The sequence below is a fragment of the Somniosus microcephalus genome, chromosome 5 (genome assembly GCF_052327205.1).
Source record: "Somniosus microcephalus isolate GS21.2 chromosome 5, FLI_Smic_1.0, whole genome shotgun sequence".
NCBI lineage: Eukaryota > Metazoa > Chordata > Chondrichthyes > Squaliformes > Somniosidae > Somniosus > Somniosus microcephalus.
In genome coordinates, this window is record NC_140991.1 from 100,994,260 (window position 1) to 101,020,258 (window position 25,999).

Consider the following 25,999-nt stretch of genomic DNA (forward strand, 5'->3'; position numbering starts at 1 on the left):
TCATGCAGCTAGAAGAATCCATCTAATTGTCTTTTTCTGTTTAGAACTGTTCCGTGTTGTCTCCGTGCTCCAGTGGCCATGGCGGAGCCTCAAGCAGTGATAGAAGCAGCTTTGACCATTAAAAATGCCAAGAGACCCCTCGTTATTCTTGGTAAAGGTACGGAGATCAAAAAAGTAGTGTTTTTAAATGAATATGTTTGGGATCTATAATTTTCATTTAGCAAATGAGGGAAATCAGGCGTTTGGCTTATGGGTCCTTGTGGGGCAATTTGGACAGTGTTTTCCAAAACAAATGTTAAATGTTTGTTGTTTTAAGAAAATCCTTCCTTACATTTATTGTGATTGCATTGTTGAATATGACTTCGGGATACTAGGAAGGAAATGTACTGTTATGTTTTAAAATGTTAAGGTGTGGCAGTCTCGAGATGAATTATTCTTTGCTATGTTAGTTTTGGCCTCACAGCTAATGTAACATTAAAGGTACTGGAGTAGAAACATAGAAGATAGGAGCATGGCTGATCATCCAAACTCAGTACCCTGTCCCTGCCTTCTCTCCATATCCCTTGATCGCTTTAGCCTTAAGAAATATATCTAACTCCTTCCTGAATATATTTAATGAATTGGCCTCAACTGCCTTCTGTGGTAGAGAATTCCACAGGTTCACCACTCTCTGGGTGAAGAAATTCCTCCTCATCTCTGTCCTAAATGGCTTACCCCTTATCCTTAGACTGTGACCCCTGGTTCTGGACTCCCCCGCCATCGGGAACATCCTTCCTGCGTCTAGTCTGTCTAGTCCTGTTAGAATTTTATAAGTTTCAATGAGAGCCCCTCTCATTATTCTAAACTCCAGCGAGTATAAGCCCAATCGACCCAATCTCTCCTCATACGTCATTCCTGCCATCCCAGGTATCAGTCTGGTGAATCTTTGCTGCACTCTCTCCATGGCAAGAACATCTTTCCTCAGATAAGGCGACCAAAACTGCACACAATACTCAAGGTGTGGTCTCACCAAGGCCCTGTACAACTGCAACAAGACATCTCTGTTCCTGTACTCGGACCCTTTCGCTACGAAGGCCAACATACCATTTGCCTTCTTAACCGCCTGCTGCACCTGCATGCTTATCTTCAGCAACTGGTGCACAAGGACACCCAGGTCTCGTTGCACTTCCCCTTCTCCCAATCTATTGCCGTTCAGATAATCTGCCTTCTTGTTTTTGCCACCAAAGTGGATAACCTCGCATTTATCCACATTATACTGCATCTGCCATGCATCTGCCTAATCACCCAACCTGTCCAAATCATACTGGAGTTTCTCGGCATCTCCACAGCACACACGCCCACCCAGCTTTGTGTCGTCTGCAAACTTGGAGATATTACATCTAGTTCCCTCGTCTAGATAATTAATATATATTGTGAATAGCTGGGGTCCTAGGACCGATCCCTGCGGTACCCCACTAGTCACTGCCTGCCACTCAGAAAAAGACCCGTTTATTCTAACTCTTTGCTTCCTGTCTGCCAACCAGTTCTCTATCCAAGTCAGTACCTTGCTCCCAATCCCATGTGCCTTAACTTTACATGCTAATCTCTTATGTGGGACCTTATCGAAAGCCTTCTGTAAGTCCAAATACACCACATCCACTGGTTCTCCCTTATCTATTTTACCAGTTACATCCTCAAAAATTTCCAGTAGATTAGTCAAGCACGATTTACCTTTTGTAAATCCATGTTGACTTGTCCGATCCTGTCACTGTTTTCCAAGTGCTCTGCTATTACATCTTTTATAATGGACTCTAGCATTTTCCCCAATACCGATGTCCGGCTTACCGGTCTGTAATTCCCCGTTTTCTCTCTTTTTAAATAGTGGGGTTACATTAGCTACCCTCCAATCCATGGGAACTGTTCCAGAGTCTATAGAATTTTGGAAGATGACCAGCAATGCATCTACTATTTCTGGGGCCACTTCCTTAAGTACCCTAGGATGTAGATTATCAGGCCCTGGGGATTTACCAGCCTTCAATCCCATCAATTTCCCTAACACCATTTCCCTACAAATACTGATTTCATTCAGTTCCTCCCTCTCATCAGACCCTATGTTCCCCGACATCTCTGGGAGGTTATTTGTGTCCTCCTTTGTGAAGACAGAACCAAAGTATGTATTTAATTGGTCTACCATTTCTTTGTTCTCCATTATAAATTCCACTGATTCTGACTGCAAGGACCTACGCTTGACTTCACCAATCTTTTTCTCTTCACATATCTATAGAAGCTTTTACAGTCAGTTTTTATGTTCCCTGCAAGCTTACTCTCATACTCTATTTTCCCCCTCTTAATTAATCCCTTTGTCCTCCTTTGCTGAATCCTAAACTGCTCCCAATCCTCAGGTTTACTGCTTTTTCTGGCCAATTTATATGTCCTCTCCTTGGATCTTATGCTATCCCTAATTTCCCTTGTTAGCCACGGTTGAGTCACCTTTTTAATTATATTTTTATGCCAAACAGGGATGAACAAATTCTGTAGTTCATCCATGCGATCTTTAAATGTTTGCCATTGCCTAGCCACCGTCAACCCTTTGAGTAGCATTCCCCTATCAATCCTACCCAACTCGCGCCTCATACCATCGTAGTTTCCTTTATTTAAATTCAGGACTCTAGTCTCTGAATCAACGACTTCACTCTCCAGCTTAATGAAGAATTCGATCATATTATGATCGCTCCGCCCCAAGGGGCCTCGCACAACAAGATTGCTAATTATTCCTTTCTCATTACATAATACCCAGTCTAAGATGGCCTGATCTCTAGTTGGTTCCTCGACATATTGGTCCAGGAAACCATCCCGTATACACTCCAGGAATTCCTCCTCCACAGTATTGTTACTAATTTGGTATGTGGCAGTATCCTAGAACTTTTCTGCCCTATTCAGGCTAACTTTAAAAAAAATCGTTTATGGGATCAGGGCGTTGCTGGCAATTCCAGCATTTATTGCCCATCCCTAGATGTCCTTGAAGGTGGTGGTGAGTTGCCTTCTTGAACTGCTGCAGTGCGTGTGATGAAGGTACTCCCACCGTGCTGTTAGGTAGGAAGTTCCAGGATTTTGATCCAGTGATGATGAAGGATCGGCGATATACTTCTAAGATGGTGTGTGACTTGGAGGGGAACTTGGAGGTGGTGATGTTCCCATGCGCCTGCTGCCCTTATCCTTCTAGGTGGAAGAGGTCGCGGGTTTGGGAGGTGCTGCCGAAGAAGCCTTGGCGAGTTGCTGCAGTGCATCTTGTAGATGGCACACACTGCAGCCATGGTACGCCAGTGGTGGAGGGAGTGAATGTTTAAGGTGGTGGATGGGATGCCAATCAAACTGGCTGCTTTGCCCTGGATGGTGTCGAGCTTCTCGAGTGTTGTTGCAGCTGCACTCATCCAGGCAAGTGGAGAGTATTCCATCACACTCCTTACTTGTGACTTGTAGATGGTGGAAAGACTTTGGGGAGTCAGGAGATGAGACATTCGCTGCAGAATACCTAGCCTCTGACCTGCTCTTGTTGCCATAGTATTTATGTGGCTGGTCCAGTTAAGTTTCTGGTTAATGGTGACCCCCAGGATGTTGATCGTAGGGGATTCGGCGATGGTAATGCTATTTAACGTCAAGGGGAGGTGGTTAGACTCTCGCTTGTTGAAGATAGTCATTGCCTGGCACTTCTGTGGCGTGAATGTTACCTGCCACTTATCAGCCCAAGCCTGAACATCGTCCAGGTCTTGTTGCATGCGGACATGGACGGCTTCATTATCTGTGGAGTTGCGAATGGCGCTGAACACTGTGCAGTCATCAACGAACATCCCCATTTCTGACCTTATGTTGGAGGGAAGGTCATTGATGAAGCAGCTGAAGATGTTGTGCCCAGGACACTGCCCTGAGGAACTCCTGCAGCGATGTCCTGGGGCTGTGATGATTGACTTTCAACCACCACAACCATCTTCCTTTGTGCTAGGTATGACTCCAGCCAGTGGAATGTTTTCCCCCTGATTCCCATTGACTTCAGTTTTACTAGGGCTCCTTGATGCCAGACTCGGTCAAATGCTGCCTTGATGTCAAGGGCAGTCACTCTCGCCTCACCTCTGGAATTCAGCTCCATTGTCCATGTTTGGACCAAAGCTGTAATGAGGTTGGGAGCTGAGTGGTCTTGGTGGAACCCAAACTGGGCATCAGTGAGCAAGTTATTGGTGAATAAGTGCCACTTGATAGCACTGTCGATGACACCTTCCATCACTTGGCTGATGTTTGAGAGTAGACTGATGGGGCGGTAATTGACTGGGTTGGATTTGTCCTGCTTTTTGTGGCCAGGAGATACCTGGGCTGTTTTCCACATTGTTGGATAGATGCCAGTGTTGTAGCTGTACTGGAACAGCTTGGCTAGAGGCGTGGCTAGTTCTGGAGCACAAGTCTTCAGCACGATAGTCGGGATGTTGTCGGTGCCCATAGCCTTTGCTGTATCCAGTGCGCTCAGCCGTTTCTTGATATCACGTGGAGTGAATCGAATTGGCTGAAGAATGGCTTCTGTGATGGTGGGGACCTCGGGAGTAGGCCGATATGGAACGTCCACTCGGCACTTCTGGTTGAATTTGGTTGCAAACGCTTCAGCCTTGTCTTTTGCACCCACGTGCTGGGCTTCACCATCGTTGAGGATGGGGATATTCTTGGAGGATCCTCCTCCTGTTAGTTGTTTAATGGTCCACCACCATTCACGACTGGATGTGGCAGGACTGCAGAGCTGGATCTGATCCGTTGATTGTGGGATCGCTTAGCCCTGTCTATAGCATGCTGCTTCTGCTTTTTAGCATGCATGTAGTCCTGTGTTGTAGCTTCCCCAGGTTCGCACCTCATTTTTAGGTACACCTGGTGCTGCTCCTAGCATACTCTACTACACTCCATTTTGAACCAGGGTTGGTCCCCTGGCTTGGTGGTAATGGTAGAGTGAGGGATATGCCGGGCCAGGAGGTTACAGATTGTGGTGGAATACAATTCTGCTGCTGCTGATGGCCCACAGCGCCTCATGGATGCCCTGTTCTGAGCTGCTAGATCTGTTCTGAATCTATCCCATTTAGCACGGTGGTAATGCCACAGAATAAGATGGAGGGTGTCCTCAGTGTGAAGACGGGACTTCGTCTCCACAATGACTGTGCGGTGGTCCCTGCTGCCAATGCTGTCATGGACAGATGCATCTGCAACAGGTAGATTGGTGAGGACGAGGTCAAGTAGGTTTTTCCCTCTTGTTGGCTCACTCACCACCTGTCGCAGGTCCAGACTGGCAGCTATGTCCTTCAGGACTCGGCCAGCTCGGTCAGTAGTGGTGCTACCGAGCCACTCTTGTTTAATTCTGTTTGTTTAATTCTGGTCTGCTGATGTCTGCTGCAATTCTGTGTTGTAAGATGACCATGCATGCAGCTTAATAGCTATGTCATTGTAGCATTGGGTAATCTGGAGAAAGGGAGAAAGGATGTCACCCCACACCATACAAACATGGATTGTAGGTAATCAGCAAGAAATGATATTAACTTTCTCCATAGAGTGTAGGGTAATTAGGGCCATGTTGCACTTTTGAATGAGACAGAATTTGAATTTGAGCATCCTCTGCACACAAGAGTAGCCCAACCGGCAAATTATGAAGTTTTGGTTCCTGTTTAGATATTTTTGATGTCAATAAGGCTAGAACCCACGCGACCCCTGCTTCCTGAATAAAGATTCCTGCCGTGTGCTGTGGTGCTGTTTTCCCTGTTGTTTTCTCATGTTATAAACTTGTGATTTTTTTCTTCCTTTCCTTCCTTCCTCCTGAAATTTGGTCTCTTCCTGGGACCAATTATAGCAGCCCGACCACCACTCACCAGCTAAAATCAGCTTTACTTGGCATAGACCCAGTAATCAGACCTGGAATCTTGCTGGTCTCTATCGCTCGGTTTTCTTAACAGCTGAGCCTTTGCGGTGAGCCCATTTGTCAATTTCTACAAAACTTGGGCCTTAAACCGCTTAGTTTTCTTATTTTGTAATGAGGAGTAGGCAGTCTCTGTCATTGAACTTCAATCATTCTGCTAAGTGTGGTGTGGCATTTGCCTTGGCATTTTCTTCTGGTGCTTATTAATGAAGTACAATGTTATTTGTGGCAAATATGCCTTGCCTTTTCAGCCCATAGTCATCTGGGCTAATACCAGCAGAGAGAGAAGATTGTGTAAGATACACGGAGGAACAAGAGCACTAAAAATGATAGGGCAGGTAAGACATTTTCTGTAATAATGGTGGGACTCAGAACATAGGGGCAAAGGCAAGGATGAGAAAAGAATATTGGACTCTGAGTTTGTTCCCCTAGTATTTCAATTCATCCAGCCTAGTTTCCAACTGCATGTCAAACTCCCCAAACATATTTGATTCAATAGCTTACCTAGTAGAATATTCTGAGTTTTTTTTTCTAAAATATGTATTAAATTTACTTTGTTCTAAAGCCTGACTCATATTAAGGTCCAGCCAGAATGTTACTTTGTCTATGCCATTTAATATATTACATACCTCAATTAGGTCACCCCTTAATCATGATCCTTTTAGAATGGTATGTTACCATCCAGGTAACAAGTTTACACAAAATGTTGATTAGGACACATTTAGAGTAGTGTGTACAATTTGGATGCCCCATTATAAAAAGGACATTAAAGTGATAGTGTAAAATCACTAGCATGTTGCCAAGGATGGGAAACTATAATTATTAAGAGAGACTTGAGATACTGGGACTACTTCCACTGCAGCAGAAAAGGCCATGAAGAACATAGGAACAGGAGTAGGCCCTTCAGTCCCTCGAGCCTGTTCCACCATTCAGTTAGATCATGGCTGATCTATACCTCAACTCCATTTACCCACCTTTGTTTCATATCGTTTGATACCGTTACCTAACAAAAATCTATCAATCTCAGACTTGAGAATTTCAGTTGACCCAGCATCCACGCCTTTTGGGGGAGTGAGTTCCAGGTTTTCACTACCCTTTGTGTGGAAAAAGTGCTTCCTGATTGCACTCATAAATTGCCTAGTTCTAATTTTAAAATGATGCCCTCTTGTTCTGGATCCCCCACCAGAGGAAGTAGTTTCATTGTATCTACCCCATCAAATCCCAAGTTTATGCAACGTGTCTTCATAATTTAACCCTTTAACCCCTGGTATAATTCTGGTGAATCTGTGCTGTACCCCTTCCAAAGCCAGTTTTTCTTTGCTGTGGTTCGGTGCCCAAAACTGAATGCAGTACTCCAGATGGGGTCTGACCAAGGCTCTGTACAACTAAAGCGTCACTTCCTCACTTTTGTATTCCAACCCCCTCCCCCTGAGATAAAGGCCAACATTCTATTAGCATTTTTAATTACATTTTGTACTAGCTTTTAATGATCTGTGCTCATAGACACCTAAATCCATTGAAGAGATTTAATGGTTTCGGCATCCAGGTCATGTATGTAGGTAAGACATGACAAGGTTCCAAACACTGATCCCTGGGCCTTTCCACTCCGTACCTCCACCCAGTCTGACTCTTTGGGGGTGAAAGTCTTTGGAGGTTCTCCCAGTCCTCTGCAATTTATGCTGTTTTTCTGGGGTTTCTGTGGCTCATCCGGTGATGGTATGGGGGATGAGCCGAGGAATCCCAATGGAATTTCACTCCCTTTGTCTCTCATGAGTATTCTGTTTCCTATTTTCGCAAGCAAGGTAAGATTTTCCCTGCTATCTAAATGATATCCAGGGCTAATTCTTGCTCATACTTTGAAAGCAGAAACAAAAAATCCATCAGCAATGCAGAAGGTTAAAAGTTCAGTTCACTTTGTCTGATGACCTTCCTAATCTCCATATAGATATATTGATGATACAGATACCTTCCATCTTATTGGTCTAGCCTGAATGTGAGCACCACTTTGTTTCCGCTTGTGTGCATGCTCAGCTGGAGGGATCCTTGTGCACATTTGCTGAAACAAGTGTTTCCATTGTGCTGAGCAGCCCGTATAACTTTATTTCAATGTCACTCTGCAGTGTAAGATGGACCCTGATCTCGCACATGAGATTCCTATCAAATGTTGAAGAGTTGGAAGGTTTGCCATATCATTTGCAGAACCTGTTTAAATGGCAAGACCAATATTCAACCAAACCACTGGACAACTGTCGCTCTCATGCAATAAATATTGTGCTGACCTCCATCGAAAGTTGTAAATTAATTTGTTGCTGTAAGTTGTGCTCTAGGATTGCTGCTCTTCTGGCAGCTCAGATGTCAGACCTGTGCTTTATTAAATTGGAGCACTAGTAGCGGAGAAGGAGACAGTTTCATTAAGTAAATGGCTGGCTGAAGGCTGCTGTACCAATAGGAGAGTGAGTTACTTTTCATAGAACTGTTCAACAGTGCAAACTGAAGCTCCATAAATTACAAGCTCCTGGCCCAGGAAATTTTGTTTTTGCCATTTTTTAAAAATTCACTCAAATGCTGGAAAATGCATCAATGATTCAAACATTTGAAGCCAAAAGAATTTATTCTGGAGGGATTACAGATATTTTATAAACAAGTTGTTAAAATCACAATTGACTTTTGTTTTTTCTCAGCATCAGTGAGGATAACCCAGCCGAATGCAGCTAATAATATAGAAGTGATTTATCCCGCAATATCAGCATTTTATGCGAATAGAATAATGGCAGAATTGATACTCTCTCGCCCTGCTCACTGGGATGACAAATTTAAACGAAAAGTCAGGTGAATCCTGACCCTCTTGCCTTTCTGATGCCAAATGCCTCACTGAGCTGGCTTGGGACCCGAGTGTTTCCCTGAAGCTTCCTGCATCCATCCAAATTTTCAATTTATGTGCATACTCAATACATCACTGATTTGCTCATGTACAAAAACTGCATGTGTGTGCACACATCTTTGGTGCAAGGAATATTTAAGGAGCTCTGTAGCAATGTTTTAAACCCCCCCCCCCACTGATTTTGGTCTGCAAATGCTGCTGGGATCAGGACCAGGAGCCACTGAATATTATCCATGTGAAACACTGATGGTTGACATGTATGCTTAATCATCTTGAGGCTCAATTTTTTTAATGTTCTCCTAGCTATCTTCCTCAATTTCAACCTCCACAAACTGTAATTCATTAAGAACATCTCAGCTTGTCTCTTCAGCTCACCAAGCCCAGGGTGCCCAGCGACCCAATTCTTGTCAAACATAAACAACTCCCGTACTGTAAAAATTGATTTTAAAATTCTTGTCCTTTCAAGACCCTCGGCCCCTCCCTATCTCGGTGATGGCCTCCAGCTGTACATTCCCATCCAATTAAAATGCAAGCCCGACGCTCCTGAGAGAAGGTCGGCCTCTGGAACCAAAAGGTAATGGGCGGATTTCCAATGAGCCATGGGCAGTTTTGTGGGCCAGTTGTGGTGATTGAAGATCAATCATCACAGCCCCAGGACATCGCTGCAGGAGTTCCTCAGGGCAGTGTCCTAGGCCCAACCATCTTCAGCTGCTTCATCAATGACCTTCCCTCCAACATAAGGTCAGAAATGGGGATGTTCGCTGATGACTGCAGTGTTCAGCGCCATTCGCAACTCCTCAGATAATGAAGCAGTCCATGCCCGCATGCAACAAGACCTGGACGACGTTCAGGCTTGGGCTGATAAGTGGCAGGTAACATTCATGCCACACAAGTGCCAGGCAATGACTATCTCCAACAAGAGAGAGTCTGACCACCTCACTTTGACATTCAACGGCATTACCATCGCCGAATCCCCCACCATCAACATCCTGGGGGTCACCATTGACCAGAAACTTAACTGGACCAGCCACATAAATAATGTGGCAACAAGAGCAGGTCAGAGGCTAGGTATTGTGTAGCAAGTGTCTCACCTCCTGACTCCCCAAAGCCTTTTAACCTTCTACAGGGCACAAGTAAGGAGTGTGATGGAATACTCTCCACTTGCCTGGATGAGTGCAGCTCCAACAACACTCAAGAAGCTCGACACCATCCAGGACAAAGCAGCCCGCTTGATTGGCATCCCATCCACCACCTTAAACATTCACTCCCTCCACCACCAGCGTACCGTGGCTGCAGTGTGTGCCATCTACAAGATGCACTGCAGCAACTCGCCAAGGCTTCTTCGGCAGCACTTCCCAAACCCGCAACCTCTTTCACCTAGAAGGACAAGGGCAGCAGGCGCATGGGAACATCACCACCTCCAAGTTCCCCTCCAAGTCACACACCGTCCTGACTTGGAAGTATATCGCCGATCCTTCATCATCGCTGGGTCAATTCCTGGAACTCCCTACCTAACGGACTGCAGCGGTTCACCACCTTCTCAAAGGCAATTAGAGATGGACAATAAATGCTGGCCTTGCCAGTGACGCCCACATCCCATGAACGAATAAAAAAAAAAAAAAAATCCTTCCTAAGGTGTGGTGCCCAGAGCTGCTCACAGTATTCCAGGTGTGGTCTAACCTGGATTTTGTATAGTTGCAGCATAACTTCTACCCCCTTGTATTCTAATCCTCTAGATATAAAGGCCAGCATTCCATTAGCCTTTGTGATTATTTTCTGTACATATTCATGACATTTTAATGGTCCATGTATCTGAACCCCCAAGTCTCTTTGGACCTCTACTGTTTTTAGCTTTTCACCATTTAGAAAGTACCCTGTTCAATCCTTTTTAGGTCCAAAGTGGATGACCTCATATTTGCATACATTGAAATCCATTTGCCCATTCACTTAATCTATCAATATCCCTTTGTAATTTTATGCTTTCGCTACACTGCCTACAATGTCGCCTATCTTTGTGTCATCCGCAAATTTGGATATATGACTTTCTATGCCATCACCTAAGTCGTTAATAAATATTGTGACTAGTTGAGGCCCCAACACAGATCCCCGTGGGACACCACTAGTTGCCTTCTGCCAATTAGAGTATCTACCCATTATCCCTACTCTGTCTCCTGCCGCTCAGCCAATTTCCTAACCAGGTTAATAATTTGCCCTCAATTCCATGGGCTTCTACCTTAGTTAACAGTCTCTTATGTGGGACTTTCTCAAATGCCTTTTGAAAGTCCATTAAATAACATCCATAGACAATCCCCTGTCCACTACTTTAGTTACCTCTTCAAAAAATTCAATCAGGTTTGTCAGACATGGCCTACCTTTCAGAAATCCATGCTGGCTCTCTCTGATCAACTGAAAATTTTTGAGGTGTTCAGTCACCCTATCCTTAATTATAAACTCTTAACAATTTCCTGACAACAGATATTAGGCTAACTGGTCTATAATTCCCTGGTTTCCCTCTCGCCATTCTTAAAAAGCAGAGTGATGTGCAATTTTCCAATCTAAAGGGATGGTTCCTGAATCTAGAGAACTTTGGAAGATTATAGTTAGGGCATCTGCAATGTGCTCACCTACTTCCTTTAAAACCCTGGGATGGAAACCATCTGGTCCTGGGGATTTGTCACTCTTTCATGCCATTATTTTCTGCATTACTGTTATTTTACTTATGTTAATTTTATTGAGTCCCTGTCCCCGATTCAATATTAGTTTCTTTGGGATTTCCGGCATGCTATCCTCTTCTTCTACGTAAATACTGATGCAAAGTAATTATTCAACATGTCTGCCATTTCTCCATTGTCATTGACAGTTTATAAGGGGCCAACATTGCTCCTGACCACGCTCTTTTTCCTAATGTGATTGTAAAAATTCTTTGCATTGATTTTGATATCCCTTGCAAGTTTCTTTTCATACTCCCTTTTTGTAGCTCTTACTATTTGTTTTGTGACCCTTTGCTGTTCTTTATAACTTTCCCATTTGCCAGGATCTGTGCTTTTTTTTGCATTTTTGTAAGCCTTTTCCTTTAGTTTTATGCTGTCCCTTACCTCTATAGTTGTCCATGGCTGTTTTTATTTGGCAATTAGAGCTCTTGCCCCTCAGGGGTATAAACTGGTTCTGTATCACATTAAATTCTTTTTTAAACCTCTCCCATTGATCATCTGTCGTTTTACCCATTAATAGATTTGCCCAGTTTACTGTGGACAGTCTCTGCCTCATCCCATTGAAGTTGGCCTTACCTAAATCTAGAATCTTAATAGCTGTTTCGCGATTCTCCCTTTCAAACGCTACGTTGAACTCGATCATGCTATGATCGCTATTGGATAAATGTTCATGCACAGTTAGGCTGTTAACTAAATCTGGCTCATTACTCATTACTAAATCTAATATGGCTTGCCCCCTTGTTGCCTCTCGGACATATTGTTGTAGAAAGCTATCCCGGACACACTCAAGAAATTCACTGCCTTTCTGACAGGTGCTAGTCTGGTTTATCCCAATCTATATGAAAGTTAAAATCTCCCATTAAAACCACTCTGCCTTTACTACACGCTTGTCTAATCTCTGTATTTATACAATCTAGCATTTCAGAGCTGCTACCAGGGGGTCTATACACAACTCCCACTACAGTCTTAGATCCTTTCCTCTTAATTCAACCCATAAGGTCTCCACTGCCTGCTTACCTCTTTAAATCCTCTCTTATCATTGAAGTGATTTCTTCCTTAATCAATGCTGCTGCCGCTCAGCATCGGAGAAGGCATTATGGATGTTTTATACTACAGATACATTTAAGATTTGATGCACTCAAGAATTCTAATCTGGTAAAGGTACTAGTCGATCTCCCATGATGATCTTAACTCCTCATGAGTAACAAGTGTAGACTTCAGGTAAAACAGGTTTGGAGGAGGAGGTAGAATGGACCAGGGCAAGCAGAAGCAATTCAATCCCCATACTATATTATTTATAGTTAAATAATAGCTAAATAGAAAAGGTGATCGTTTGGGAAGCAGAAAAGTAGAGTTGGTTAGAGCTTTGGAGTTTCTCTGTAATGCAGACTAAGCAGCTGAGGTACTACACTGCCATCACTGGTAGAAGAGTGTAATTACAGCTTGGCAGCTTTACATGGCAGTTTCATAAATGTGGACATAGGAATTTAAAATGGAAAAAGTGTGACAAAATCATGACAATAGGTAGTAAGGTTTTGTAGACATGCAGTGTGTGCAGAGGAAAGATTTTTAATGTATAATTGATATTGCAGAAATCTAAATAAAGAAACAATTTTACTTTAAAACTGGCTAAACTATGCTCGTATCAAACTTACTTACCTACTATCAATGTTTGAATTCCTCTACTCCAGGTGCACTTGATCTCCGCTCAGCAAAACAGCCTATTTAAAAAGAAGCTGTGATTGTTTTGCACACTATATACATATTTCAAAATTTGCAGATGGCACAAAACTTGGAAGTATAGTGAATAGTGAGGAGGATAGTGATAGACTTCAAGAGGACACAGACAGGCTGGTGGAATGGGTGGACACATGGCAGATGAAATTTAACGCAGAAAAGTGCAAAGTGATACATTTTGGTAGGAAGAATGAGGAGAGGCAATATAAACTAAAGGGTACAATCCTAAAGGGGGTGCATGAACAGAGAGACCTGGGTGTATATGTGCACAAATCGTTGAAGGTGGCAGGGCAGGTTGAGAAAGCGGTTAAAAAAGCATATGGGATCCTGGGCTTCATAAATAGAGGCATAGAGTACAAAAGCAAGGAAGTTATGATGAACCTTTATAAAATACTGGTTTGGCTTCAACTGGAGTATTGTGTCCAATTCTGGGCACTGTAATTTAGGAAGGATATGAAGGCCTTAGAGAGAGTGCAGAAAATATTTACAAGAATGGTTCCAGGGTTGAGGGACTTCAGTTACATGGGGTTGTTCTCCTTAGAGCAGAGAAACTTGAGAGGAGATTTGATAGAGGTGTTCAAAATCATGAGCGGTCTGGATAGAGCAGATAGAGAGAAACTGTTCCCATTGGCGGAAGGTTCAAGAACCAGAGGACACAGATTTAAGGTGATTGGCAGAAGATCCAAAGGCGACATGAGGAAAAACTTTTTTACGCAGCGAGTGGTTATGATCTGGAATGCACTGCCTGAAAGGGTAGTGGAGGCAAATTCAATCGTGGCTTTCAAAAGGGAATTTGATAAGTACCTGAAGGAAAAAAAATTGCAGGGCTATGGGGAAAGGGCGGGGGAGTGGGACTAGCTGAAGTGCTCTTACAGAGAGCTGGCATGGACTCGACAGGCCGAATGGCCTCCTTCTGTGCTGTAACCATTTTGTGATTCTATATGTAGTAAGCTAAATTCAGTAACAGCAGTTAAAATAGACAATTTGCAGAGAACTTAACATATTATAATGTCACTCTGATAAATGTGTGTCCTTCTGTTAGCTTTAAAACCTATAAGCACACTTTCCTTGGTGTTTTTATTTACCAGGAGAATGGCAATATATTACTGTAATGTATGCTTAAAAGCAATTGATTATCTTTGTAAAAATATTATACAACATGCTTCAAAGGATATTAAGACATTTAAGTGCAGGTTTTTTACATGTTCTTGATCTGTAGCACTGCAAATTTCCATTCTAATTACAATGACCACTTTGGCTTGAAACCTTACGCTGTCAAAATTCCTACAACAAGAGGATAATGCTGTAAAGCTGTTCTACTTACGTGACATTAGCCACCTGCAGCAAAGTACATAATTAAAACTGAGCCAAATATGGAAGATTCAGAAATATATATCTTAATAACTCTGCTCATTTATCTTTTGGGATGAGTGAAGCTTTAACAAATCATTCCTGATTTTTCAATGCCCACTCAGGCCATGGGGCAGAAGGAGGGAGCAGAACTTGGGAATGTTCCATTGCTGTAGTTCTTCAGGGTAGTATTTAAGTATATTGTGAGTAAAATAAATAAATTGGTAATGTTTGATTGGTTAATATCTGAAATCACTCCATATTGCAAATTTTAATGAGTCCTGTTTTATTCTGACCCGTCTTGATGCAATGTAGGGACCTAAAGGACGATTGCATTGCTTGAGTTTGGTGTCCCCTTGTTCTGCCCAGTGATCGTACTTTAACTTAAGTGTATAAGCTAAGCTAAGTGCAATACTGATAGAGTACTGTAGTGTTGAGGGTACTGTCTGTCGAATAATATGTAAAACCAAGGTTCCATCTGCCTGTTCAGTGGATGGCATGACCCTCAAAGAAAAGCGGGAAGCTGATCCGGTGTACTGGCCTCTCTCAACTGAAAACATAAAGAAAGAGATTAACTGGCCATTTAGCTCACTGCTGTTTGTGGTAATTTACTTTGTGAAGTGCTTTGAGATGTTTAAGCATAAACAAGCACCATATAAATGCAGGGGTTTCTTCATCCTTTCTGCATCTATCATTGTGATATGCAGTTTAAAAACATAATTCCCTAAAGCCTTTTTGAGGACTTATTAAGAAAAGGAACATGTGTTTGCCCTTTTGTTTAGTTAATGCCCGATCATCCCATGGCATTGCTCACTAGTAGTTTATGGTCTGATGCATGGTTGTGTTGTATTGCATAGTCCCACCAAGGCTTAAGGTGAGCAGTGTGATACAGCCTGCAGTGGGGAAGGGGACTGGGGATCAGGAACAGAATTCTAACATTAAAACCATTGGCCTTCAAGAGAAAGTAGAATTTTTCTTACAGGTAAGTAATTCAGATAACACACTCAGCACAGTTTAAAAAACAAAAAACAAATTTAATTCAGTACAGTTACAAACTGAGTTGTGACATTCTACTTTATACTTTTACTCAATACACTCTAAAAGACCGCCAAGTAGGACTTACGTTAGTAGCTTAACCACTGCCTGTTAGCCCACTTTACAATAGAACATCACTGTTTAGTAATGACCGCAACATGGAGAAATTGATGGTATCTATTCTGAGAGAAAACTTTTTTCTTGAATTTGATTTCCATTCATAAGATTTCCATTCATAATATTACAGGTGGGAGAATTCTTTTTGTTTCTCTAATCTTAAATTTGATCAGGTTCTTTAAAAAAAAAACTGCAGCAAGACAGGCCATTCAATGCTTGCCATATTTTCTTTGTTCCAGGAGGCAGTCACACCCCTTCGGTTAGGTAGTGGTACAGGTCTGGTTAGTGGTCAGGGACAGGAGGCTGTGACTGCGAGTCAGGCAGGTAAGGAGACCCCAGGTGTAGTGTCGGCCTTTGCCCTTATCCAACAGGTACGAGGTTCTTGCTTCCTGTGAGGAAGAGGGCTAAGTCAGCAGGGTGGATGAGCAAATTGACCATGGCACCGTGGTACAGGAGGCCATTCAAGTGGGGGGGGGGGGGGTAGTGAAAAGGAATGTAGTAGTGGTAGGGGACCGTATAATCAGGGGGATAGATACTGTTCTCTGCAGCCGCAACCGGGAGTTCCGGAGGTTGTGTTGCCTACCCCGGTGCCAGGGTTAAGGACACCTCCTCGTGGCTGGAGAAGACCTTGAAGTGCGAGGGGGGAGGATCCAGTTGTCGTGGTCCATGTAGGAACCAATTACCTAGGTAAAACTAGGAATGAAGTTCTGCTAAGAGAGTTTGAGGAGCTAGGATCGAAATTAAAATGCACAACCTCACAGGTAATAATCTCTGGATTGTTACCTGAGCCACGCGCAAATTTGCACAGGACAAGCAGATTAGAACATTAAATGTGTGGCTTAAAGAGTGGTGTGGGAGGCAGGGGTTTTGCTTCATGGGGCACTGGCACCAGTACTGGGGAAAGAGGGAGCTGTTCGTTGGGACGGGCTCCACTTAAATAGGGCTGGGAACAATGTCCTGGCGAATCAAATAACTAGGGAGGTAGCTAGGGCTTTAAGCTAATGAAGGGGGTGGGGGGAGGTGGGAGGACTCAGGAAAGGGTGAATTCATAAGCAGTAAGAGAAATGCCAAGGCTGCAGAACAGAGTAGCGATTTGGGTAAAATTAAGCAGAGTGGGTCAGGAAGGGATAGAGAGCTTAACAAAGGTAATGGGGCATTAGAGACTAAGGCGACATCAGGGAAAAATAGAAACAAATTAAAGTTAAAGGCACTATATCTGAATGTGCAATGCATTCACGACAAAATAGATGAAATAATAGCATAGTTAGAAATAAATGGGTTTGATTTAATAGCCATTATGGAGACGTTGTTGCTGAGTGACGAAGGTTGGGAACTAAATATTCCAGGGTACGAGTTTTAGAAGAGATAGGCAAGTTAGTGGTCAGGGACAGGAGGGTGTGACTGCGAGTCAGGCAGGTAAACAGACCCCAGGTGTAGTGTTGGCCTTTGGCAAAATGGAAAAGCAGGTAGGGTACTCCTGATGATAAAGGATGGGAGAAAGACAATAGAGGGCAAGAATCTTAGCTCAGTAAATTAAGATGTACTATCAGCTTGGTAAACATAGAAACATAGAAGATAGGAGCAGGAGTAGGCCATTCGGCCCCTCGAGCCTGCTGCGCCATTCAATGCGATCATGGCTGATATTCTAAATTCAGTACCCTGTCCCTGCCTTCTCCCCATACCCCTTGATCCCTTTAGCCTTAAGAAATATATCCAACTCCTTCTTGAATATATTTAATGTATTGGCCTCTACTGCCTTCTGTGGTAGAGAATTCCACAGGTTCACCACTCTCTGGGTGAAGAAATTCCTCCTCATTTCTGTCCTAAATGACCTACCCCTTATCCTTAGACTGTGACCCCTGGTTCTGGACTCCCCGACCATCGGAAACATCCTTCCTGCATCTAGTTTGTCCAGCCCTGTCAGAATTGTATAAGTTTCAATGAGATCCCCTCTCATTCTTCTAAACTCCAGCGAGTACAAGCCCAATCGACCCAATCTCTCCTCATATGTCATTCCTGCCATCCCAGGTATCAGCCTGGTGAATCTTCGCTGAACTCCTTCCATGGCAAGAACATCCTCAGATAAGGCGACGAAAACTGCACACAATACTCAAGATGTGGTCTCACCAAGGCCCTGTATAACTGCAGCAAGACATCCTTGTTCCTGTACTCAAACCCTCTCGCTACAAAGGCCAACATACCATTTGCCTTCTTAATCGCCTGCTGCACCTGCATGCTTACCTTCAGCGACTGGTGCACAAGGACACCCAGGTCTTGTTGCACTTCCGCTTCTCCCAATCTATTGCCATTCAGATAATATTCTGCCTTCCTGTTTTTGCCACCAAAGTGGATAACCTCACATTCATCCACATTAAATTGCATCTGCCATGCTTTTGCCCAATCACCCAACCTGTCCAAATCATCCTGGAGTTTCTTGGCATCCTCCTCACAGCACACACGCCCACCCAGCTTTGTGTCGTCTGCAAATTTGGAGATATTGCATCTAGTTTCCTTGCCTAGATCATTAATATATATTGTGAATAGCTGGGGTCCAAGGACCAATCCCTGCGGTACCGCACTAGTCACTGCCTGCCACTCGGAAAAAGACCCGTTTATTCCAACTCTTTGCTTTCTGTCTGCCAACCAGTTCTCTATCCAAGTCAATACCTTGCCCCCAATCCCATGTGCCTTAACTTTACACGCTAATCTCTTATGCGGGACCTTATCGAAAGCCTTCTGAAAGTCCAAATACACCACATCCACTGGTTCTCCCTTATTTATTTTACCAGTTACATCCTCAAAAAATTCCAGATGATTAGTCAAGCACGATTTACCGTTTGTAAATCCATGTTGACTTTGTCCGATCCTGTCACTGTTTTCCAAGTGCTCTGTTATTACATCTTTTATAATGGACTCTAGCATTTTCCCCACTACCGATGTCCGGCTTACCGGTCTGTAATTCCCCGTTTTCTCTCTACCACCTTTTTTGAATAGTGGGTTAACATTAGCTACCCTCCAATCCATGGGTACTGTTCCAGATTCCATCGAATGCTGGAAGATGATCAGCAATGCATCTACTATTTCTAGGGCCACTTCCTTAAGTACCCTAGGATGTAGATTATCAGGCTCTGGGGATTTATCGGCCTTCAATCCCATCAATTTTGCTAACACCATTTCCCTACAAATACTGATTTCTTTCAGTTCCTCCCTTTCATCAGACCCTGTTCCCCGACATCTCTAGGAGATTATTTGTGTCCTCCTTTGTGAAGACGGAACCAAAATATGTATTTAGTTGGTCTGCCATTTCTTTGTTCCCCATTATAAATTCCTTTGATTCTGACTGCAAGGGACCTACGCTTGACTTCACCAATCTTTTTCTCTTCACATATCTATAAAGGCTTTTACAGTCAGTTTTTATGTTCCCTGCAAGCTTACTCTCATATTCTGTTTTCCCCTTCTTAATTAATAAATTAAGATGTACTCAGTTTGGGTGGAAGGGGCAGAAAACACTGGTGAGAGTATATTATAGGCCCCCTAACCATAGTTGTAGTGTTGGGCTGAGTATAAATCAGGAAGTTAGGGGTGCATGTAACAAGGGTAATACAGTAATAATCGGGGACTTTAATCTTCATATAGACTGGGCAAACCAAATTTGCCATAATATCATGGAGGATGAGCTAATGGAATGTATTTAGATAGTTTTCTAGATCAGTATATCGAGGAACCAACTTGGGAACAAGCTATTTTAGATCTAGTATTGTGCAATGAGAAAGGGTTAATAACATTGTAGTAAAGGAGCCTCTGGAGATGAGTGATCAGAATATGATGGAATTTTATACTGAGTTTGAGAGTGATTTAGTTAAATCCAAAACTAGGGTCTTAAATCTGAACAAAGCAAACTATGTAGGCATGAGGGGCGAGTTGGCTAAGGTAGATTGGGAAACTAGATTAACAGATATGATGGTAAATAATCAAGGGCAAACATTAAAAAAATTAACTCATAATTTGCAATGAATATGCATTCCCTTAAGGAATAAAAACACAACGTGAAAAGGGGCCCAACAATGGCTAACAAGTGAAGTTAAAGATAACATTTGATTAAAGGAAGAGGCTTATAATGTTGCCAAAAAGAATAGTAAGCCTGAGGATTGGGAGGATTCTAGAATTCAGCAAAGGATGACCAATAAATTGATAAAGAAAGGGAAAAGGGAATATGGGAGTAAAGTAGCAAGAGACATAAAAACAGATTGTAAAAGCTTCTATAGATAGGTAAAAAGGAAGAGATTAGCGAAAGTAAACATGGGTCCCTTAGGAGCAGAAACAGGAGAAATTATAATGGGGAATAAGGAAATGGCAGAGACATTAAACAAATACTTTGTATCTGTCTTCATGGTAGAAGACACAAATAACATTCCGCAAATAGTGGGGAACCAAGGGTCTAGCGAGAATGAGGAACTTAAAGAAATGAGTATTAGTAAAGAAATTGTACTGGAGAAATTAATGGGGCTAAAAGTCAACAAATCCCCTGGACCTGATGGCCTACATCCTAGGGTTTTAAAGGAGGTAGCTACAGAGATATTGGGTGTATTGGTTTTGATCTTCCAGAATTCTCTAGATTCTAGAACGGTCCCGTGGATTGGAAGGTAGCAAACATAACCCCGTTATTCAAGAAAGGCGGGAGAGAGGAAACTGAGAACTATAGATCAGTTAGCCTGGCATCAGTAGTAGGGAAATGCTAGAATCTATTATTAGGGACATGGTAACCAGACACTTGGAAAATCATAATATGATTGGGCAGAGTCAACACAGGTTTATGAAACGGAAATCGTGTTTGACAAATCTATTAGTGTTTTGAAGTTGTAACTAGCAGGGTAGATAAGGGGAACCAGTGAATGTAGTGTATTTGGATTTTAATAAAGCATTCAATAAGGCGCCACACAAGAGGTTATTACACAGTATTAGGGCTCATGGGATTGGGGTAATATACTAGCATGGATTGAGGATTGGTTAACACAGAAAACAGAGTAGGAGTAAATGGGTAATTTTCAGATTGACAGGCTGTAACTAGTGGGGTACTGCAAGGATCAGTGCGGGGCCTTTGCTATTTATAATCTATATCAATGACTTAGATGAAGGGACTGAGTGTAACATATCCAAGTTTGCTGATGATACAATGTTAGGTGGGAAAGTAAGCTGTGAGGAGGGTGCAAAGGCTGCAAAGGAATATAGACAGGTTAAGTAAGTGGGCAAGAACATGGCAGATGGAATATAATGTGGAGAAATGTGAAGTTATCCACTTTGGTAGGAAAAATAGAAAAGCAGAATATTTTTTAAATGGTGAGAGATTGGGAAATGTTGGTGTTCAGCGGGACCTGGGTGTCATTATACACGAAACACAGAAAGTTAAGCAGGTACAGCAAGCAATTAAGAAAATAAATGGTATGTTAACCTTTATTACAAAGGGATTGGAGTATATAAGTAAAGAAGTCTTACTACAATTATATAGGGCCTTGGTGAGACCACACCTGGAGTACTGTGTACAGTTTTGGTCTCCTTACCTAAGGAAGGATATACTTGCCTTAGAGGGAGTGCAACAAAGATTCACTAGACTGAGTTCTGGGCTGAGGAGATTGTCCTATGAGGAGAGATTGAGTAGACTAGGCCTATATTCCCTAGAGTTTAGAAGAATGAGAGGTGATCTCATTGAAACATATAAAGGGCTTGACAGGGTAGATGCTGGGAGGTTGTTTCTCCTGGCTGGGGTGTCTAGAACTAGGGGTCACAGTCTGAGAATAAGGGGTCGGCCATTTAGGACTGAGATGAGGAGAAATTTCTTCACTCAAAGGGTTGTGAATCTTTGGCATTCTCTACCCCAGAGAGCTGTGGCTGGTCAGTTCCTGAGTATATTCGAGACAGAGATCGATAGATACTAAGGGAATCCAGGGATATGGGAATAGGGCGGGAAGGTGGAGTTGAGGTAGATGATCAGCCATGATCTCATTGAATAGCTGAGCAGGCTCAAAGGGCCGAATGGCCTACTCCTGCTCCTAGTTCTTCTGCTTTCTAACTACCATCCCTTTCCACTGTGAGCAATAGGTGGCAGCAGCATTCTGAGTTGTACGCTGTACCACTGGTGCATGCTGGGAGCTGTAGTCTGCTACCTTGTTGGGCCTCCATATCAAAAGTAGAATGGTGCAAGTTCCAGAAATGTAGCAAAACTCAAACTCCAGAGGGAGGGGGAGGCACGTTGAGTGAAACGCAGACATTTCAAACACATAAAAAGTTAAATATGAGCAAGTTGACAAATGTATTTGATTTTTTTTAATTTCAAATTTAAATGACCTTGAACGTGTTGTCACCTCCCAAATCTGTGCCCATCTTTCCCAGAACTCCATGTTTGAATCTTTCCAATCTGGTTTCTGCCCCGCCACAGTACTGAAACAGCTCTTATCAAAGTCACAAATGGCATCCTATCAGATTGTGACCATGGTAAACTGTTCCTCCTCGCCCTTCTCGACCTGTCTGGAGCCTTTGACATGGTTGACCACTCCATCCTCCTCCAGTGCCTCTTCTGTCATCTAGCTGGGTGGGACTGCATTCGCCTGGTTCCATTCCTATCCAGTCGTAGCCAGAGAATCACCTGCAATGGCTTCTCTTCCCGCTACCGCACTGTTACCTCTGGTGTCCCCCAAGGATCTGTCCTTGGCCCCCTCCTATTTCTCATCTACACGCTGCCCCTTAATGACATCATCTGACAACACATCAGGTTCCACATGTACGCTGACCACACCCAGCTCTACCTCACTACCACTTCTCTCGACCCGTCCACTGTCTAAATTGTCTAACTGCTTGTCTGACATCCAGTATTGGATGAGCAGAAATATCCTCCAACTAAATATTGGGAAGACCGAAGCCACTTTCTTCAGACCTCTCCACAAACTCCGTTCCCCAGCCACTGACTCCATCCTTCTCTCTGGCAACTGTCTGAGGCTGAACCAGACTGTTCGCAACCTTGGTGTCGTATTTGTCCCCAAGCAGAGCTTCCGACCTCATATCTGCGCCATCACTTAAGACCGCCTACTTCCACCTCCATAACATCGCTCGACACCGCCCCTGCATCAGCTCACCTGCTGCTGAAACCCTCATTCATGCCTTTGTTACCTCTAGACTTGACTATTCCAATGCACTTCTGGCCAGCCTCCCATCTTCCACCCTCCATAAACTTCAGCTCATCCAAAACTCTGCTGCCCGTATCCTAACTCGCACCAAGTCCCGTTCACCCATCACCCCTGTGCTCGCTGACCTTCATTGGCTCCCGGTTGAGCAACGCCTCGATTTTTAAAAGGCTCATCCTTGTTTTCAAATCCCTTCATGGCCTCGCCCCTCTCTATCTCTGTAACCTAATCCAGGCATACAACCGTCTGAGATATCTGCGCTCCTCCAATTCTGGCCTCTTGCGCATCCCTGATTTTAATCACTCCACCATTGGTGGCTGAGCCTTCAGCTGCCGCGATCTTAAGTTCTGGAATTCCCTCCCTAAACCTCTTCGCCTCTCTACCTCTCTTTCCTCCTTTACGATACTCCTTAATACCTACCTCTTTGACCTAATTTGCCCTAATTTCTTCTTATGTGGCTCAGTATCAAATTTTGTTTGATAATACGCGTATGAAGCGCTTTGCGACATTTTGCTACGTTAATGGTGCTATATAAATACAAGTTGTGTTGATGATCAGTGATATCAGAAATGTTTTTAGTGCTACATCCTTTGAGAAGCAAGGAGGCAGCTGAAAGCATCTTCATGAAATATTTTGAGCGATCTCATTGGCTCTTTTTCTCACTGCCAATTTTTTATATCTAGTTTTCTTTTGGTATTTGTTTTTAAAATACAGTAGTAGCATTTTTTTATGTCTGTGATCATTCTTCATTGGTAGTTTTCCTACCTGTTCAGTCATATTTGAGGCAGCCAGCACCATTCAATGAACAGTGATTTACTTCCTCCCCTCCTAACCCCCCCCCCCCCCCCCTGTCTCTGCACCTGCTTAATATCTGTTACATCTCCAGCTTTTTCCAGTTCTGATGAAGGGTCCCAGACCTGAAACGTTAACTCTGTTTCTCTCTCCACGGATACTGCCTGGCCTGCTGAGTATTTCCAGCATTTTCTGTTGTTATTTCAGATTTCCAGCATCCGCAGTATTTTGCAATTAGTGATTTACAGTATCTTGTTTGTTTCTTGTGAATGTTACTTGAGCCAGTATAATAAACACTTTACAGATGTGATAGACACCTTTCCATTTTCTATGTGCACACATGTCTTTGAATTACATGAATAGCTAGGTATTTAATAATCCTGGGGAATTCCTGTTAAATGGATAATTGAACGTACCTCAAAATGAAAACAAAAATAGTCAAATAAGCGAAAAACTGCAATTGCTAAAAACAGAAAATCAGGTCAGTCTGCATTTGTAAAGTGGAAAGATGGTGTATGTTTTGGGCAAAATCCTCAAATATTCAATATGTGTTTATGATGCAATTGATAAAATATTTTAAATGCAGTTAAGGTTCATTTAAATTGTTCTTTCATGCTGTTCATTGTAATACAAGCAGCAAATGTGATGTAATAAATTGATTTAAGCAAGATGTTCTTTATTTATCTCAAGGAAATGATAAATTGCATTGATACTAATGTATATAGAGAGGAGCTACTGCATAAACAAATTAATATGAAGGTCTGAAGACCACAGAATATAGGATTAATAGTCAAAGATTCTGTGAATTGTAGCAAGTTATATAATTTTTTCACGTTGGATTGGATGCAGATATAACGTTATAGATATGTTGTTTTAATTTCTTAAAGGTGCGGCCTATTCTCGTGCTGAAGATAATATCAGAAAGCTTGTAAACATGTGTGGACTACCATTTCTGCCTACTCCAATGGGGAAAGGTGTGGTACCCGACAACCATCTAAACTGCGTCTCTGCAGCCAGGTCCAGGTTAGTATGGGACATGGAGCTGATGTTTTTTCAATTTGAAAAAGTAACTCTTGGGCACTACATTTCAAATATTGAGCAACCTAATGAAGCTTAGAGTTCAGCTTCCATTTCCTTTGCGCAGGAAGACTAATGCAAATGTCTTTTCCCCCATAAATTGTACTCTTAATGACACTAATATTCCCCATCCATTTGCTGTTGCTGACACCTTCATTGTCATCAGACTGCAACGCCTTTAGCTTTACCCTACTCACTTCAGATTTCTACTCGTCTCTCAATTCGATGACGACTAAAATATATATCTCCCGCATCAGGCCATATTAAGGTTGCCAGACTAACACTATCATTTGCAGCCCTTCCTATGGTGTGTACCTTGATCAGTGTCTTTTAAATAAAACAATGCTTGACTTCTGATGACCGTAATGTAACAAAGCTGTGTGTGTGTGCGCACACATGCATGAAGTCTCACGTAGCATGCACTTTCTGTAAGCGCCATGATTAATTCCTGTAACATTCTCCTTGCCGTGCTTTGTTTATAAACACTTGGGCCTAGAAATTCGGGGCGCCAAGCTCGCCTGGGCGCCGGAATTACCGCTCCGGGTGGAGCTGCTTGCGCCATCCCGATATTCAGTTTCAGTGCCCCAAACGGAAGCGAGGCGCTGCTCGAAGCGCGCCGCGTCCCTCTTAGGGCGCTGAAACTGAATATCGCAGCGCAACGTGCCGCAGCGCCACACGTTGCGGCACGGCGCGCTGCGGTACTGCAGGCCTGCCTCCCCTTCTTAAAGGGGAGGGGCCTGCACCAGCGCGATCTCCGATCGCGAGTGCTGGCAAAAGAGCCCGATGCCAAGGAGAAGTGCCGGGCTCTTGGGACACAGCCGGCACTGCCCGGGGAGGGGGGTGCTCAGGAGGCTGGGGAGGGTGGCGCGAGGAGGTGCTGGCAGGCGGCCAGCAAAAAAAATGGCCGCCCCGCACGTCCTCTTTAATTTGCGCCAGTGCCGCCACAGGTAGGCCCCCCTGAACCGGTCGCGAATTGCGACCGGCGCTACGGGGGGGGGGGGGCGCGACCCAATATCGCATTCGGGGCGGTAGCGGGGCGCTGCGCACACCGATGACATCATCGGTGGCGGCGCAGCATTACAGGCTAACGCCGCCATTAGCACCCAGCTAAATTTCACGGGAGGTGTGGCCAGTGGCACTAAAGCCACTGAGTGCCCTCTTTAGGCGCTAACTGGTGGCGCAGCCCACCGAATTTCTAGGCCTTGTT

At 43.5% G+C, this 25,999-nt stretch overlaps 1 protein-coding gene across 3 annotated transcripts in view; it reads left to right on the forward strand.

Annotated features, from left to right (window-relative positions):
• The window catches only part of hacl1 (2-hydroxyacyl-CoA lyase 1), a 111,160-nt gene that overhangs the window by 16,580 nt on the left and 68,581 nt on the right, over positions 1 to 25,999 (forward strand). For all 3 annotated transcript variants that reach the window (XM_085988046.1, XM_085988045.1, XM_085988047.1), the window contains 2 exons: positions 45 to 157; positions 24,603 to 24,738. In XM_085988046.1, coding sequence (XP_085844172.1) covers positions 45 to 157; positions 24,603 to 24,738 — 249 coding nt within the window. The remainder of the gene's footprint in view (positions 1 to 44; positions 158 to 24,602; positions 24,739 to 25,999) is intronic.